At 42.3% G+C, this 18,771-nt stretch overlaps 2 protein-coding genes across 12 annotated transcripts; both read left to right on the forward strand.

Annotated features, from left to right (window-relative positions):
- Positions 1-1,532: 1,532 nt before the first annotated feature.
- On the forward strand, positions 1,533-9,773 carry HFE (hemochromatosis). 11 transcript variants are annotated; one of them, XM_011962835.1, is made up of 7 exons: positions 1,569-1,766; positions 5,105-5,368; positions 5,577-5,852; positions 6,879-6,911; positions 6,997-7,230; positions 7,389-7,502; positions 8,453-9,321. In XM_011962835.1, exons 1-7 carry the CDS (start codon positions 1,691-1,693, stop codon positions 8,491-8,493), a joined length of 1,038 nt encoding a protein of 345 aa, XP_011818225.1. In that variant the 5' UTR covers positions 1,569-1,690; the 3' UTR covers positions 8,494-9,321. The 11 variants fall into 11 exon arrangements, with proteins under 11 accessions (XP_011818224.1, XP_011818226.1, XP_011818227.1 ...); XM_011962834.1 differs by lacking the exon at positions 6,879-6,911 and having other exon boundaries at positions 1,533-1,766; positions 6,955-7,230; positions 8,453-9,773; XM_011962836.1 differs by lacking the exon at positions 6,879-6,911 and having other exon boundaries at positions 1,533-1,766; positions 6,955-7,230; positions 8,672-9,773.
- Positions 9,774-16,984: 7,211 nt separating this feature from the next.
- On the forward strand, positions 16,985-17,392 carry LOC105526740 (histone H4). Its single transcript, XM_011962846.1, has one exon. The coding sequence runs from the start codon at positions 17,051-17,053 to the stop codon at positions 17,360-17,362; it is 312 nt and encodes a 103-aa protein (XP_011818236.1). The 5' UTR covers positions 16,985-17,050; the 3' UTR covers positions 17,363-17,392.
- Positions 17,393-18,771: the final 1,379 nt, after the last annotated feature.

The following is an 18,771-nucleotide window of genomic DNA, read 5'->3' on the forward strand; positions in this document are numbered from 1 at the left end:
CCTTGGCCTCCCAAAGTGTTGGGATTACAGGCGTGAGCCACTGAGTCAGGCCAATTTTGTATTTTAAATAGATGAATTATATGGTATGCGAATTATGTGTTACCAAAAATTTGAAAAAAGGAATAGTACTATCAGCCCCAATGTGCCCACCATCAATATTCTATATTTTTCCAATGTTATTTTATCTGTTCGCCTACAGTTGAGGCTCTGATATCCTAAGTTTGATTTTCTTGAATTGCCAATATTTGTATACACACTTACAAAAATAATGCCTGTTGAATTTGCTAAATATGTAAAGGTTTGGAGCAAATCAGGTGTATTAAATTTATTTATATGGTTTGAAATGTCTAAGGCAATAATTCCCAAACTTCATTAAGGGAAGAGGAAAGCTTTAAAATCTTGTTGCCCAGGTGGCATCCCGTACTGTTACCGGGAATCCTGCGTTGGGATGGATCCTTTAACTGAGGAGATTATTAGAGCCGGAGCTCTGAACTAGCAATCTCAGTTCTTGTGATAGTGAGCAAAGAACTACAAACTAACACCAAAACGCAAGTTTAAAGTGAAGTTTATTGAAGCATAATAATACTCTCACAGAGGGAGAGCGGGCTGATTTCTGCAAAGTGAAATCGGCACCTCTTTACAGAGCTTAAGGTGCTTTTATCGGGTTTGTGGGGAGGAGTTGAGGTTTGGGCTGTATCTGAGTGACAGGATGATGTTATGTGATTGAATTTTATAGCTATATAAACTGAAATTAAACTGCGCGTGTTCTTACCTATAATTCTTTAAGAAAAGCCTCCCAGGGATGGGGTCAAAACTGTATGTAAATTCTATTATAATGATGGTCATGGGCAATATAATGAAGGACAGGGTTTTGTGTTATTGGGTATGTGCCACTTTAGGGAATTTCCACCTGTACCCTCCTTTCTCTTTCTCCAGGATATTTTGGCCACAGACTTCATCATAAACTCCATCCCTTAGGGTGGCGTTAAGGTAGTCTTGGGCCTGAACTTAGGTGGGCCAGTGGCTGTCTTAGTGACAGCCTTTCCACTCTCTTCTGTCATCCCCTCCCAGCTGCTAATGTCTAACTACCTAACAATTACCCATTAAATCAGTGTATCTGGGGTTAGGAGCAGGCCTCAATATGTTTAATCATTTTCCAAGTCATCCCAATACTGTAAAGTTTGTGAAAAACTTGTCAGATAATTCAGTTATGAAGGCTGTGGAAGGTGTTTCAGTAGGATCTAATTGGTTAACGTTATGATTTAATTAATTTGAATCAAAATCAAAATGAAAAAGCTTTATATTTCTAAATCAAATAAGACATAAGTTGGTCTAAGGTCGAGATAAAATTTTTAAATGTATAATTGAATTTTGAAAATAATAAATATTTAAATATCTAAAGTTTCCATCAGAACATTGTGAAGATACTTTCCCCAATCAGCAACACCCCTTCAGGATTTAAAAACCAAGGGGGACACTGGATCACCTAGAGTTTCACAAGCAGATACCTTCTGCTGTAGGAGAGAGAGAATTAAAGTTCTGAAGACCTATTGCTTTTCACCAGGAAGTTTTACTGGGCATCTCCTGAGCCTAGGCAATAGCTGTAGGGTGACTTCTGGAGCCATCGCCGTTTCCCCGCCCCACCAAAGAAGCGGAGACTTAACGGGGACGTGCGGTCAGAGCTAGGGAAATGGGCCCGCGAGCCAGGCCGGCGCTTCTCCTCCTGATGCTTTTGCAGACCGCAGTCCTGCAGGGGCGCTTGCTGCGTGAGTCCAAGGGCTGCGGGCCAACGAGGGGCGCGGCGGGGGTGGAAAAATCGAAACTAGCTTTTCCTTGCGGTTGGGAGTTTGCTAACTTTGGAGGACCTGCTCAGCCCTATCCGTAGTCCCCTCTCCCTACTTTCTGCGTCCAGACCCCGGGAGGGAATGCCTGCCACTGAGCTGCATATGGGGGTCCCTCGCCCCAGGACCTGTCCCCTCCCCCGGCAGTCCCGGCTCTTCGGAGTGACTTTTGGAACCGCCCACTCCCTTCCCCCAACCAGAATGCTTTTAAATAAATCTCATAGCTCCTCACTTGAGCTGAGGTAAGCCTGGGGTTCCTTGGACCTGGATCTCGGGTTTATTTCCAATGTCAGCTGTGCAGTTTTTTCCCCAGTCATCTCCAAACAGGAAGTTCTTCCCTGCATGCTTGCCGAGAAGGCTGAGCGAACCCACAGCAGGATCCGCACGGGGTTTCCACCTCGGAACGAATGCGCTGGGTGGTGGGGGCGCGGAAGAGTGGGGCTGGGGATCTGAATTCTTCACCATTCCACCCACTTTTGGTGAGACCTGGGGTGGAAGTCTCTGGGGTGGGAGGCTTCTGAGAGAGGCCTACCTCGGGCCTTTCCCCACTCTTGGCAATTGTTCTTTTGCCTGGAAAATTGAGTATATGTTAGTTTTCAACGTTTGAACTGAACAGTTCTCTTTTCAGCCAGGCTTTATTGATTCGCAGTGTGCTGTGTAATTAAGAGGCCTCTAAAGAACGTCAAAGTACTGATAATGAACATGTAAGCAATGCACTCAGTTGTAAGTTACATTCATATCTGATCCTATTTGATTTTCACTAGGCATAGGGAGGTAGGAGCTAATAATATGTTTATTTACTAGAAGTTAACTGGAATTCAGATTAAATAACTCTTTTCAGGTTACAAAGTATATAAGTAATCAGGTTTTCTGATATTATTTCAACTACTATAGCTGCTTCTAATCTTAGTTGAGAGTGATTTTGCCCTGTAGTCTAGCACAGTGTTCTGTGGGTCACACGCCGGCCTCAGCACAGCACTTTGAGTTTTGGTACTATGTGTATCTACATTTTACACATGACAAGAATGAGGCATGCACGGCCTGCTTCCTGGCAAGTTTATTCAATAGTACACTGGGCTTTGGTGGCAGAGCTCATGTCTCCACTTCATAGCTATGATTCTTAAACATCACACTGCATTAGAGGCTGAATAATAAAATTTCAGGTTGAGCAGAAATATTCATTGTTTACAAGTGTAAATGAGTCCCAACCATGTGTTGCACTGTTCAAGGCCCAAGGGAGAGAGCAGGGAAACAAGTCTTTACCCTTTGATATTTTGCATTCTAGTGGGAGAGATGACAATAAGCAAATGAGCAGAAAGATATGCAACATCAGGAAACGATGGGTGTTGTGAGAAGCAGAGAAGTCAGGACAAGTCACTCTGGGGCTGACACTTGAGCAGAGACATGAAGGAAATAAGAATGATATTGACTGGGAGCAGTATTTCCCAGGAAAACTGAGTGGGACTGGCAAGTTGGATTAAAAAGCGGGTTTTCTCAGCACTACTCATGTGTGTGTGTGTGTTGGGGGTGGGAACAGGGACTACCATCTGCATGTAGCATGTCCAGCAGTATCCTGTCGTCTCTACTCACTTGGTGCTAGGAGCACTCATCCTCCCTATTCACTAGGTGCTAGGAGCACTCCCCCAGTCTTGACAACCAAAAATGTCTCTAAACTTTGCCACATGTCACCTAGGAGACAAACTCCTGGTTAAGAAGCTGGGGTTGAAAAAAAAAAAAAAGTAGTGCTGAGGGTTAGAGGCCAAGAAGTAGGTAATGGGGTCAGAAGAGGAGCCACAAACGAGGTTGTGCAGGTGCCTGTAGGCTGTGGTGTGAATTCTAGCCAAGGAGTAACTGTGATCTGTCATAGGCTTTAAAAAGATTGCTCTGGCTACTATGTGGAAAGCAGAATGAAGGGAGCAACAGTAAAAGCAGGGAGCCCATCCAGGAAGCTGTTACACAGTCCACACAAGAGATGGTGGAGTGGGCTGGGTGGGAACATAAAAGGGAGTGAGAAACCGTTGTCTCCTGAATATATTCTGAAGGAAGTTGATGAAGGATTCTATGTTGTGTGAGAGAAAGAGAAGAATTAGCTGGGTGTGGTAGCTCATGCCAAGGAGGAGGCCAAGGAGGGCAGATTCTTGAGCTCAGGTGTTCAAGACCAGCCTAGGCAACATGGCAAAATCCCTTCTCTACAAAAGATACAAAAATTAGCCGGGTGTGGTGGCATGCACCTGTGATCCTAGCTACTAGGGAGGCTGAGGTGTGGGGGATTGCTTGAGCCCAGGAAGTTGAGGCTGCAGTGAGCCATGATTGTGCCACTATACTTCAGCCTAGATGACAGAGCAAGATCCTGTCTCCGCCCAACCCCTGAAAAAAGAGAAGAGTTAAAGTTGACTTTGTTCTTTATTTTAATTTTATTGCCTGAGCAGTGAGGTAATTGGCAATGCCATTTCTGAGATGGTGAAGGCAGAGGAAAGAGCAGTTTGGTGTAAATCAAGGATCTGGATTTGGACATCCTAAGTTTGAGATTCCAGTCAGGCATCCAAGTAGTGAGGCCATATAGGCAGTTCAGTGTAAGAATTCAGGGCCAAGGCTGGGCACAGTGGCTCACTCCTGCAATCTCAGCACTTTGGGAGGCTGAGGCAGGCAGATCACTTGAAGTCAGGAGTTTGAGACAAGCTTGGCTAACACGGTGAAACCCCATGTCTACTAAAATTACAAAAAATTAGCCGGGTGTGGTGGCATGCACCTGTGATCCTAGCTACTAGGGAGGTTGTGGTGTGATGATTGCTTGAACCTGGGAGTTGGAGGTTGCAGTGAGCTAAGATTGTGCCACTGCACTCCAGCCTGGGCAATAGAGTGAGACTCAGTCTCAAAAAAAAAAAAAAAAAAAAAAAAACACCTTTATGAATTCCTCAGGATTTGGGTCTAATTTGCTCTGAGCACCAATTCCTGAGTTCAACTACCATAGCTAGAGACATCTTAACATTTTCTAGAATCCACCAGCTTTAGTGGAATCTGTCTAATCATGAGTATTGGAATAGGGTCTGGGGGCAGTGAGGGGATGGCAGCCACGTGTGGCAGAGAAAGGCACACAAAGAGAGAGCAGCCAGGACTGTCAAATGGAAGAAAGACGGGACTGCAACTCACCCTTCACAATAGAGGACTAGACACAACTGATAGTATGAGTTGATGCAGGTGTGTGGAGCCTCAACAGCTCCCCTCTTACTGCACATGGTGAAGGCCTGTTGCTCTGTCTCCAGGTTCACACTCTCTCCACTACCTCTTCATGGGTTCCTCAGAGCAGGACCTTGGTCTTTCCCTGTTTGAAGCTTTGGGCTATGTGGATGACCAGCTGTTCGTGTTCTATGATCATGAGAGTCGCCGTGTGGAGCCCCGAACTCCATGGGTTTCCGGTAGAACTTCAAGCCAGATGTGGCTGGAGCTGAGTCAGAGTCTGAAAGGGTGGGATCACATGTTCACTGTTGACTTCTGGACTATTATGGAAAATCACAACCACAGCAAGGGTATGTGGAGAGGGGGCCTCACCTTCTGGAGGTTGTCAGAGCTTTTCATCTTTTCATGCATCTTGAAGGAAACAGTTGGAAATCTGCTGTCTTGTGGGAGCAGGGAAGAGGGAAAGAATTTACTTCCTGAGATCATTTGGTCCTTGGGGATGGTGGAAATAGGGACCTACTCCTTTGGTTGCAGTAACAAGGCTGGGGATTTTTCCAGAGTCCCACACCCTGCAGGTCATCCTGGGCTGCAAAATGCAAGAGGACAACAGTACCGAGGGCTTCTGGAAGTACGGGTACGATGGGCAGGACCACCTTGAATTCTGCCCTGACACGCTGGATTGGAGAGCAGCAGAACCCAGGGCCTGGCCCACCAAGCTGGAGTGGGAAAGGCACAAGATTCGGGCCAGGCAGAACAGGGCCTACCTCGAGAGGGACTGCCCTGCGCAGCTGCAGCAGTTGCTGGAGCTGGGGAGAGGTGTTTTCGACCAGCCAGGTATGGTGGAAACACACTTCTGCCCCCATACTCTAGTGGCAGAGTGGAGGAGGATGTAGGGCATGGAATCCCTGGTTGGAGTTTCAGAGGTGGCTGAGGTTGTGTGTCTCTCCAAATTCTGGGAAGGGACTTTCTCAATCCTGGAGTCTCTACTTTATAATTGAGATGTATGAGGCAACCACAAGTCATGGGTTTAATTTCTTTTCTCCATTCATATGGCTTAAAGGGAAGTGTCTGCAGCCCTTGCTTCTTATTTAACCAATAATCCTTTGTATATGTATACCTGTTAAGAATTCAGAAATGTCAAGGCCAGGTGCAGTGACTCACCCCTGTAATCCCAGCAATTGGAGGCCAAGGCAGGTGGATCACGAGGTCAGGAGTTTGAGACCAGCCTGACCAACATGGTGAAATCCGTCTCTAAAAAAATACAAAAATTAGCTGGGCGCAGTTATGCGCGCCTGTAGTCCCAGCTAATTGGGAGGCTGAGGAAGGAGAATCGCTTGAACCTGGGAAGCAGAGGTTGCACTGAGCTGAGATCGCGCAACCGCACTCCAGCCTAGGCAACAGAGTGAGACTCCATCTTAAAAAAAAAAAAGAAAAGAAAAAAGAAAAGAGAGAATTCAGAGATGTCAGCTATCATATGAATACCAGGACAAAATATCAAGTGAGGCCACTTACCAGAGTAGCAGAATGCTTTAGGTTAAAAGTTTCTTTCACAGAACATAGCAATAATCACTGAAGCTACCTATTTTACAAGGCTCCTTCTTATAACAATACCTCCTAGGTTGACCCAGGTGAAACTAACCATCTATATTCAATCGTTTTCAATGCACATAAAGGGCAATTTTATCTATCAGAACAAAGAACATAGGTAACTGATATGTATATTTACATGTTAGGAGAACAAGCTGATCTGACTGCACTCCAAGTGACACTGTGTTATAGCCCAATCTTAGGACACAAAATGGTGTCTCTCCTGTAGCTTGTTTTTTTTCTGAAAGGGAATTTCCTTCCTCCAACCTATAGAAGGAAGTGAAAGTTCCAATCTTCCTGGCAAGGGTAAACAGATTCCCTCTCCTCATCCTTCCTCTTTCCTGTCAAGTGCCTCCTTTGGTGAAAGTAACACATCATGTGACCTCTTCAGTGACCACTCTACGGTGTCGGGCCCTGAACTACTACCCCCAGAACATCACCATGAAGTGGCTGAAGGATAGGCAGCCAATGGATGCCAAGGAGGTCGAACCTAAAGACGTATTGCCCAATGGGGATGGGACCTACCAGGGCTGGATAACTTTGACTGTACCCCCAGGGGAAGAACAGAGATATACTTGCCAAGTGGAGCACCCAGGCCTGGATCAGCCCCTCCTTGCTATCTGGGGTATGTGACTGATGAGAGCCAGGAGCTGAGAAAATCTATTGGGGGTTGAGAGGAGTGCCTGAGGGGGTAATTATGGCAGTGAGACAAGGATTTGCTCTTTGTTAGGGGGTGGGCTGGGGGTGGCAATCGAAGGCTTTAACTTGCTTTTTCTGTTTTAGAGCCCTCACCATCTGGAACCCTAGTCATTGGAGTCATCAGTGGAATTGCTGTTTTTGTCATCATCTTGTTCATTGGAATTTTGTTCATAATATTAAGGAAGAGGCAGACTTCAAGTGAGTAGGAACAAGGAGAAGTCTCTTAGTATCTCTGCCCCAGAGCACAGTGGGAAGAGGGGCAGAGGGGATCTGACATCCATGGGAAGCATTTTTCTTGTTTATATTCTTTGCGGACACCAGTAGCTCCTTGGGAGACAGAAAATAATGGTTCTCCCTAGAATGAAAGTCTCTAATTCAACAAACATCTTCAGAGCACCTACTATTTTGCAAGAGCTGTTTAAGGTAGTGCAGGGACTTTGAGGTTGAGAAGTCACTGTGGCTATTCTCAGAACCCAAATCTGGTAGAGAATGAAAATGATAGCAAGTGAATGTAGTTAAAGAAGACCCCATGAGGTCCTAAAGCTGGCAGGAAGCAAATGCTTAGGGTGTCAAAGGAAGGAATGATCACATTCAGCTGGGGATCAAGAAAGCCTTGAATCTTGAAGGAGAAGCTTGATTCCATTAGGTGAGGATGAAGATGATGGGAGGTCTACGCAGACGGAAAAACCATGCCAAGTGGGAGAGTATAAGGTGTACTGGGAGGTTAGAACTAATTACTCTACCTTAACCCTGAGTTTGCATAGCTATCGCTCACCAATTATGCATTTCTACTCCCTGAACATCTGTGGTGTGGGGAAAAGAGAGGCAGAAAGAAGCCAGCTCATACAGAGTCCGAGGGTCTTTTGGGATACTGGGTTATGATCACTGGAGTGTCACTGAAGGATCCTAAGAAAGGAGGACCATGATCTCCCTTATATGGTGAATGTGTTGTTAAGAAGTTAGATGGGAGATGAGGAGACCAGTTAGAAAGCCAATAAGCATTTCCAGATGAGAGATAATGGTTCTTGAAATCCAATAGTGCCCAGGTCTAAATTGAGATGGGTGAATGAGGAAAATAAGGAACAGAGAAGAGGCAAGATGATGCCTAGGTTTGTGATGCCTCTTTCCTGGGTCTCTTGTCTCCACAGGAGGAGTCATGGGGCACTACGTCTTAGCTGAACGTGAGTAACACGCAGCCTGCAGACTCATCATGGGAAGGACACAAAACTAGAGACTCAAAAAGGGAGTGCACTTACTGAACTCTTCATGTTTCAGGACAGAGTTGAACCTAAACATAGAAATTGCCTGAAGAACTCCTTGCTTTTAGCTTTCTCTGTTCATTTCCTCAAAAAGATTTCCTCATTTAGGTTTCTGATTCCTGCACGCCAGTGATCCCCAGCTGTGACTTCTCCCCTGGAACTGCCTCTCATGAACTTCAAGCTGCATCTAGAGCCTTCCTTCATTTCCTCCATCACCTCAGACACATACACCTATGTCATTTCATTTCCTATTTTTGGAAGAGGACTCCTTACATTTGGGGGACTTACATGATTCATTTTAACACCTCAGAAAAGCTTTGAATCCTGGGACATGTCTAGTCATAACCTTACCAGAATTTTACATATGTATCTAGGCATTTTCTGGACCCGTTCTACTTTTCCTTTGAATCATCCCTCTGTGTTACCCAGTAACTCATCCGTCACCAAGCCATGGGAATTCTTCCATCTGATTGTTATGTGAATTGTAGGCTGTACACTGCACGAATGGAAGAGGCACCTTTCCCAGAAAAAGCATCATGACTGTCTGTGGGTATTATGATGGGTGTTTTTAGCAGGTAGGAGGCAAATATCTTGAAAGGGGTTGCGAAGAGGTGTCTTTTTCTAATTGGTATGAAGGTGTCATACAGGTTTGCAAAGTTTAATGGTGCCTTCATTTGGAATGCTACTCTAGTATTCCAGACCTGAAGTATAACAATAATTTTCTCCCTGATCTCTCCTTGTTCTGATAATGAAAATTATAAGGATGATGATAATGATGATAAAAGCACTTACTTTGTGTCCCACTCTTCTGAGCACCTACTTACATGCATTATTGCATACAATTCTTACAATAATTCTATGAGATAGGCACTATTATCTCAATTTCTTTTTTAGATGAAGAAAGTGAGGTAGGCCAGGCACGGTGGCTCACGCCTATAATCCCAGCACTTTGAGAGGCTGAGGCGGGTGGATCACAAGGTCAGGAGATCCAGACCATCCTGGCTAACACGATGAAACCCCATCTCTACTAAAAATACAAAAAATTAGCCGGGCATGGTGGCGGGCACCTGTAGTCCCAGCTACTGGGGAGGCTGAGGCAGGAGAATGGCGTGAACCCGGGAGGCGGAGCTTGCAGTGAGCGGAGATCGCGCCACTGCACTCCAGCCTGAGTGATAGAGTGAGACTCCATCTCAAAAAAAAAAAAAGGAAAGAAAAACGAAAATATAGAGTATCTCACAGCTTGCCAGTGATAGAAACAGGTTTCAGACTCAGTCAATCTGACCGTATGATACATCTCAAACACCACTACATTCAGGTAGTTTAGATGCCTAGAGTAAATAGAGACGGAAGGAGATGGCTATTCTATTGTCTCATTGTGTTTCTTCTGAGTGAGCTTGAATCACAAAAAGGGAAACAGCAGAAAACAACCAGCTGATCCTCAGCTGTCATGTTTCCTTTAAAAGTCCCCAAGGGAAGGTCCTGGAATGTGACTCCTTTGCTCCTCTGTTACTCTCTTTGGCATTCATTTCTTTGGCCCTACGCAAGGACTGTAATTGGTGGGGACAGCTAGTGGCCCTGCTGGGCTTCACACACACTATCCTCCCTAGGCCAGTGCCTCTGGAGTCAGAACTCTGGTGGTATTTCCCTCGATGAACTGGAGTAAGCTCTCTCATTTTGAGATGATACAATGGAAGCCACCAAGTGGCTTAGAGGATGCCCAGGCCTTGTCATGGGGCCACTGGGGTTCCAGTGCACATTAAAAAAAAAAAAAAAATCTAAGCAGGACACTCAGGAATTGCTAGAGTCTGGGAAATCAGTTCACCATGTTCAAAAGAGTCTTTTTTTTCTTTTCTTTTTTTTTTTTTTCTTGAGACCCTATTGCACAAACTGGAGTGCAACAGCGTGATCTCAGCTCACTGTAACCTCTGCCTCCCAGGTTTAAGAGATTCTCCTGCCTCAGCCTCACGAGTAGCTGGGATTATAGGCATGCACCACCATGCCCGGCTAATTTTTGTATTTTTAGTAGAGACGAGATTTCACCATGTTGGCCAGGCTGGTCTCGAACTCCTGATCTCGTGATCTGCCCGCCTCGGCCTCCGAAAGTGCTGGGATTACATATATGAGTCACCCTGCCTGACCATCAAAAGAGTCTTAATATATATATCCAGATGACATGTGTTTACTTTATGTTGCTATATGCATTTGGCTGCATAAATGTGGTACAAGCATTCTGTCTTGAAGGGCAGGTGCTTCAGGATACCATGCACAGCTCAGAAGTATCTTTTGTAGGCATTAAATTTTAGCAAAGATATCTCATCTCTTCTTTTAAACCATTTTCTTTTTAGCTGGTTAGAAAAGTTACGTAGAAAAAAGGAAATGTCATTTATGCTCATTGTAGAAAAGCTAAAAAATGAATACAATTAAAGCTGTTATTTAATTAGCCAGTGATAAACTATTAAAAACTTGTCTATTACCTGTTAGTATTATTGTTGCATTAAAAATGCATATACTTTAATAAATGTACACTGTATTGCACACTGTATGATTTTATTGATGTTCTTGTTCATCTTGTGTATATACTTAATTGCTTTGTCATTTTGAGACATCTATTTTGCTTCTAATTTCTTTACATATTGTCTTATGGAATATTTTCATTCAACTGTGTTAGCCGAATTAATTGTTTTTCTTCACACTAGGGACATTGTCATCTAAGTTGTAAGACATTGGTTATTTTACCAACAAACCATTCTGGAAGCATATGACAAATTCTTTCTCTCTTAATATGGTACTATACTGAAAGCAGACTGCTATAAGGCTTCACTTACTCTTCTACCTCATAAAGAATATGTTACAATTAATTAAGTAAGTAAGCATTTGTTTTATATTGGTTTTATTTCACCTGGGCTGAGATTACAAGAAACACCCCAGTCTTCATAGTAACACATTTTGGTAACACATTTACTAAACATCAGCAACTGTGGCCTGTTAATTTTTTAATAGAAATTTTAAGTCCTCATTTTCTTTCAGTGTTTTTTAAGCTTAATTTTTCTGGCTTTATTCATAAAGTCTTAAGGTCAACTACATTTGAAATATCAAGGACCTCATTTAAAATTCTTTCTTACTCACCTCTGGCAAAACCATTCATAGACCATGGGGGTAAAGAGAAGTGTGACACCTGGTGGCCACAAGTAAACATACCACGGTGGTCCGGTGACCAGAGATGCAGAGCTGAGGGTTTTCCTGAGGGTAAAGGAATAAACAGTGCGTGAAGGGATGTGCACTAGAAATCACTTGTAGAGAAAAGCCCCTGAAAATTTCAGAAAACAAACAAGAAACTACTTACCAGCTATTTGAATTGCTGTAATCACAGGCCATTGCTGAGCTGCCTGAACTGGGAACACAACAGAAGGAAAACAAACCACTCTGATAATAATTGAGTCAAGTACAGCAGGTGATTGAGGTCTGCTGAGAGGTACACGCCAAAATTCTTATGTTGTATTATAATAATGTCATCTTACAGTACTGTCAGTATTGTATAAAACATTCTTCACAAACTCACACACATTTAAAAACAAAACACTGTCTCTAAAATCCCCAAATTTCTCATAAGCTATCAGTTTTAAACTAACATTTTTCAAACCACAATCTGATTTAACCATGACCATCACTTAAATATTACTGACTTTCAAATTAAAGATTTTCACATACAGGCTGGTATTTTTAATTGTGATTCTCTCTGTGGGCTTTGGGTATAATGTGTTCTTTTCCTTTTTTGCATCGGTGATTAACTTCTACACTCTAACATGTAGAATGTTAATACAATATTAAAGTATTTTGTATGACAATTTTATTTGAAAGCCGAGGATGCCTTGGCATCCTGCATACATTTATTACTTGATATGCATGCATTCTGGTATCTCAAGCATTCTATTTCTGAGTAATTGTTTAAGGTGTAGAAGAGATAGATATGGCAGATTTGGGGTGGATACTTATATATTTTCTATTTTTTGGATGAATGAATTTGTATATTAAAACTTTTCCATGGCAGAAATATTTTCAAAAACTTTTTTTTTCCAGTATGGATTGAAGGCCCTGATTTCACCACAGTGCAATATATCAACGTAGCAAAATTGTACTTGTACCCCATGAATATATATAATTAAAAAAACTATTTTTTCCAGCCAATTATTATTACTTACTAGATATTAGGTTCTATTCTGAATCTTAATTTAATTCCTCCAAAGAATCTTATGAGATAGGTAGGAATAATTGCTTCTATTCTGTTATCCTTATGTTGCTGTTATGAAACCAAGGCACGGAAAGGTTAGTTAACTTACTGAAGAAAATGATTGTGCTGGATTTTTATTCTAGCCATTCTGGAATAACAACTACACAACCTTGTCTGAGCCAAGGAAACATATGGTGTGGCAACTGTTACCATCTTTTTAGGAATAGCAGCACTCCTAATGTTTGCTGCAGGGAAAAAGGAATCCCAGAATTTGCCTGCTCCCTATAATTTTTTTCCTAAATATTTTGAAATATCTTTTAGATGTATTTTAAAATTTAAGGATGTTTTGTTCCATTCATACAGAATTTGTTTTTTTTTTTTCCTTTCTTGAGACAGAGTCTCACTCTGTCACCCAGGCTGGAATGCAGTGGCATGATCTCAGCTCACTGCAACCTCTGCCTACTGGGTTCAAGCGATTTTACTGCCTCAGCCTTCTAAGCAGCTGAGACTACAGGCACACACCACCATACACGCCTAACTTTTTTTGTAATTTTAGTAGAGATGGAGTTTCACCATGTTGGCCAGGCTGGTCTCGAACTCCTGACCTCAAATAAGCCGCCCTCCTCGGCCTCCCAGAGTGCTGGTATTACAGGTGTGAGCCACTGCTCCCGGCCAAATTTTTAACTTGTTTTGTTATTGTTAAGACAGGGTCTCAGTCTGACACCAAGGCTGGTATGCAGTAGTGTGACCATGGCTCACTGCAGTCTCAACCTCCTGAGCTCAAGCGATCCTCCCACCTCAGCCTCCCGAGTAGCTGGGACCACCACTCCTGGCTCATGTCTTTCTATTATTTATTGAAACGAGTTCTGGCTATGTTGCCCAGGCTGGTCTTGAACTCCGGAGCCCCGGCGATCCACCCACCTCAGTGTCCAAAAGGTTTATCAGGTCTGAGACACCGTCCCTGGCCAGATTTCTAACTTTTGAATTCACATATTCATTTATTCTCTTTATCATTCAGGAAGAAACGTGGGGATGGGTAGCCTTGAAGCATCATCCACCAGGTTATTTTACACACCAGATTTAGATACAAAGTATTTTTTTATTTTTATTTTTTAAATCAAATTCTAACTTTTACTCTGAAGATAGTAAAAAGAATTTTGGAGTCTTTAATTCATACTTTGGGGGCAGAGGAATAAGTACCAATATTTGTATAACTTTCAGTGCAAGTCACGTAAGCTAACGTTAGTCTATTGAGTTAAATATCCTTGATTTATTCCTTAAACTGAGTCACCACATCGGCACTTTTTTTTTTTTTTCAGACGGAGCCTTGCCTTGTTGCCCAGGCTGGAATGCAGTGGCGCGATCTTGGCTCACTGCAACCTCCGCCTCCCGGGTTCAAGCAATTCTTCTGCCCCAGCCTCACAGGTAGGTGGGACCACAGGCACACGCCACCACGCCCGGCTAAATTTTGTATTTTTAGTAGAGACGGGGTTTCACCATTTTGGTCAGGCTGGTCTCAAATTCCTGACCTCGTGATCCGCCTACTCCGGCCTCCCAAAGTGCTGGGATTGCAGGCGTGAGCCACCGCGCCCGGCCGAATGGCACTTTCATAAAACAGTAAATAACCAACTTCACTACTGCCCCAAGAGATTTACTATGTATATGAAGGCACCTGTTTTAAGTATGAGTATAATGTTACACAAAGAAGTGTAAATTTGGGTTCACAATTTCATCATTAAAACAAATGTAAAATACTTTGTGTTTTCTGTGTGCTATTAAGGAAGTATTCAAGGGAATTTTGAAAATCATATTTAATTACTATCATGTTTGTAAAATTTTTGAAACAAATGTTTAAGAGAGGATAATGTTAAAAATTATCTTTCCAGCCAGACCTGATGGCTCACGCCAGTAATCCTAGCATTTGCGGAGGACAAGGTGGGCAGATCGCTTAAGCCCAGGAGTTCAAGACCAGCCTGGACAACATAGGGAAAGCCCATCTCTACCAAATACACAAAATTAGTCAGGTGTGGTTGTGCACAACTGTAGTCCCAGCTACTTAGGAGGCTGAGGTGGGAGGATCACTTGAGCTTGGGGAAGTGTAGCTACCATGAGCCATCATGGTGCCACTGCATTCCAGTCTGGGAAAACAAAAACAAAACAAAACAAAAAACAAGAAAAGAAAAAGAAAAGAAATTTTCTGTCGAAATATCTTTATTTTTAACAAATCAAAATGTATTAACACTGTTTATGGGAGAGTGCCCACACAAGTACAGCAAGCCTAGGAAGTTCAAGTTAAGAAACCTTTTAGTAAAATAATTTAAACTGAAAAGAAAAAGCAGAGATTTTCTCCTAGAAGAGTAAGGAGTGGAGGTAAAAGAAAAACCCAGCAGAGACATAGGTTATGCTACAGAACCAAAGATGTGCCAATGGCAATGACAGTTTAATTCAGAAAAAAATAAATCAGAAAAATGGGTATCTTAAGATTGAATATGCCTGAATTCTTCCCAGAGTGGAAGAATCCATTTTAAATATATATATATATATACATCCTTTAATATTTGCTCCGACATTCATTGTTTTTGAGTCACTGTCATTGAGAAAAGTTTAGAAAGGAGATATTAGGAGCAGGAAATAGAAAGTAAATGAAGGAAGTAACAAAATAAAAATGGGGTTTTATAAATGATATAATAGGCAAAATAAAGGAAAGGCATCTTAGACCTCTGGTTTAAATGAAGATGGCACTTGGCAAGATGTGTTCCAGGGTAGTTCACATGAGGTATGTTTTCAGAGAATTGTCATATTGCATATGTTGCGTTATTTTTTATTTTCATGAATTAAAAGGCATGTTGAGATTTCAGAGTTTTACTTATGATCTTGGACTCTGCACTTTTTCTCTGTAATGTTTGACATTTGTTCCTAGCTAAGTCTCTAGTTATAAGGTATGTGTTGTGGCATGTGGATAGTGAGTGGAAAAACCTAATAACTCAATCTGGGGCAGAAAAATGTAATCAATTATTTCAGAAGTGATACAAACAATATGACATTTAGAGCATTCTGGCCTTTCCTGGGTCTTTTTTCTCCATTCCTGGATTTCTTTTCATGTGAGCAAGTCTGAGGTTACTATATGATGTCTCTCACAGGCCACAGTTCATTATAAATATTACCAATGGATATTCAATTATTAACCAGAGAGAGGTGGGTGGGGTTGGGTTTTTGTTTTTTAAACAAAAGCGGATCTTATGGGCATTCTGGAAAGCTCCGGCAGGAAGCTAAGAATAAAATTTTGAATTGAGAAGTCCCTTTCTTCAAATCACATTCAAACCCAATTCTGCTATTCTATTTATTTTTCAAGGGGATTAGCCTTATTTTAACACCAATAATCTTATCACAAAAACCTCCCAGAAGAAGACCCTGTAGACTTTGTAATGACCTTAATCAAGTATTAGCCCTACACTTCAATTAATCCCCAACTGTACAAAACGTATGTTCTTTTCTCTAAAGCTGGAGCAAGTTGAAAGGGGATTAAAAATGGTGGGAAGGGAAGAGTGTTTGGAATTTCAGGCACACCAGATAGGCACAGCAGGCCAGGAAGAGCGTCCCGGGAAAACGTTTTTTCCAGACTTAAGTTTATGTTCACTATTTCTCTCACAGACTTCTGCACAAAAATGAGTCATTCAATAAATATTTGAATCGAGATAGGCAAGATGACGAGGAAGAAGTTTGCACTTACGAGGTTTTAATTTGCAATTATTTGGCTATCTTTTTGCCTTCTCAAACATAGGATCTTTAGGAGTGAAACTTCATAGCCAAACTTATACTTTGTCCAGCACAGAGAAGGCCATCAAAATGCCTGGTATAAATAAAAATATTAAAATGATTGGGAGGTTAAGTCCCTTGACCTATAAATCTGACCTCCTTTAAACATTATTTGTACTTTCCCCAATAAGCTATTGCATAATTTATTAGTTATTAAGTGGAAATAAAAAGAAATTTGCAATGGGGCTGTGCTTAGCTTCATTAAGCTGACAGGAATACAGTGCATTCAGCTTGTAGAGACCCTTCCAGTCCCACGAAGAGCGAAGTCTCACTGGCCAATCAAAACAATGAACTCTTAATGAAAGTTTTTCTTGCTCCACCCACTTGGTGACCTAATTTGAAAAATAAAAAATCCGCCCCAACTCATGTTGTTTTCAATCAGGTCCGCGAAGTTTGTATTTAAGGGACTGTGTGCGTTCATAACTTCCACTGTTGTGTGAATCATGTCTGGTCGCGGCAAAGGCGGAAAAGGGTTGGGGAAGGGTGGTGCTAAGCGCCATCGTAAGGTGCTCCGGGATAACATCCAGGGCATTACAAAGCCTGCTATTCGCCGTTTGGCTCGGCGTGGTGGCGTCAAGCGCATTTCCGGTCTCATATATGAGGAAACTCGAGGTGTGCTTAAGGTTTTCTTAGAGAACGTTATTCGAGACGCTGTCACCTATACGGAGCATGCCAAGCGCAAAACTGTCACAGCTATGGATGTAGTGTACGCTCTAAAACGTCAGGGGCGCACTCTGTATGGCTTCGGCGGCTGAATTTAAGAATACGCGGTCTCCTGGAACTTCGAAAAAAAAAAAAAAAGGCCCTTTTCAGGGCCGCTCACAAAGTCGTCTAAAGAGCTGAAATGCGTTGCCAGAATGTGAGTCTGGATGGCAGAATTCACAGATAACTTGCATAAGAATGATCTGTGTTTACAATGACCAACCACATTCTGACAAAATTTTGAAGCAGAAAGTAGGCAGAGAGGTAAGCGCTAATAAAGTGGCTCCAGAAAAGAAGCATTTGCTGGGCTCACTGGGTCACAACTGTAATCCAAGCACTTTGGTAGGCCAAGGTGGGTGAATCACGTGGTCGGGCGTTAAAGACCAGCCTGGCCAAGACGGCCAAACCCCAGTCTACTAAAAATACAAGAATTAGCCAGGTGTGGCAGGCGCCTGTAATCCCAGCTACTTGGGAGGCTTAGCCAGAGAACTGCTTGAATCCGGGAGACGGAGGTTGCAGTGAGCCGAGATTGTGCCACTGCACTCCATGCACTCCAGCCTGGGTGACAGCTGGGTGACAGAGTGAGTCTCCATCAAAAAAAAAAAAAAAAAAAGTGGTCTAATAATCCTCAGAACTGGAGGAAGAACCACAACTGGTTGATTTTGTTTTTAACCTTATGTATGCCAGGCATGCTAGCCTTGTATATACATACAAGGCTAAAGGAGCAAAGGTGCAGGAAGCCATCTTGAGGGATTCGCATATTCTTGAGAGACTGGCCAACTGCTGAGAGAAGTCAGTTGTTCATCCTCACTGTATATGATGAAAATCTGGTGACAGTCCATTGCTGGGCACAGAATTTAGACAAAAGGACTCTCTGCTATGTCAGGCAAGTGAGGCATATTTTTGCACAATCCTTGTCATTCCAAACTCATTGGGAAACAATACAATTACATGCAAACAGGAAAGGTGTGTGGTTGATTTTATCTATACAAGTTTAAAACATAATGTTTAGTTGTTTCTCATTATAGGACACAATTTTTAAAAAGATGCCAAACTATACAAATAAGTTCAGAAAAGTGAGGTACTATTGAACCATCTGGAAAACATACATGTATGTGAAATAATGCAATGCATAGTTTTGCGGAGGACTTTGTTCAAAGTTTCTCGAAATATCATGGTCCAAGATAGACTAACATTGACTGAATATTTTTGATGGTCTGTAAGAATACTAAATCACAAATCAAGGGAAAATTAAAATAAACTATGTGTGTTTAAAGAGAAACATACTTTAGCTCAGAGTTCGAGACTTAAAACAATTTTGTGATTCAGGAAGGTTGAATTCAGACCCTAACTGGGCAGCCTCCAACATTTTCATTAAGGTTTGGATTCTTAAAATTTTTCAGTCTTCGGAATGCTCTGGCAGTCTGATGAAATTTACACTGTTTTATTTTTTTTTTTTTTT

Source organism: Colobus angolensis, unplaced genomic scaffold, assembly GCF_000951035.1.
Source record: "Colobus angolensis palliatus isolate OR3802 unplaced genomic scaffold, Cang.pa_1.0 Scaffold6, whole genome shotgun sequence".
Taxonomy (NCBI): domain Eukaryota; kingdom Metazoa; phylum Chordata; class Mammalia; order Primates; family Cercopithecidae; genus Colobus; species Colobus angolensis.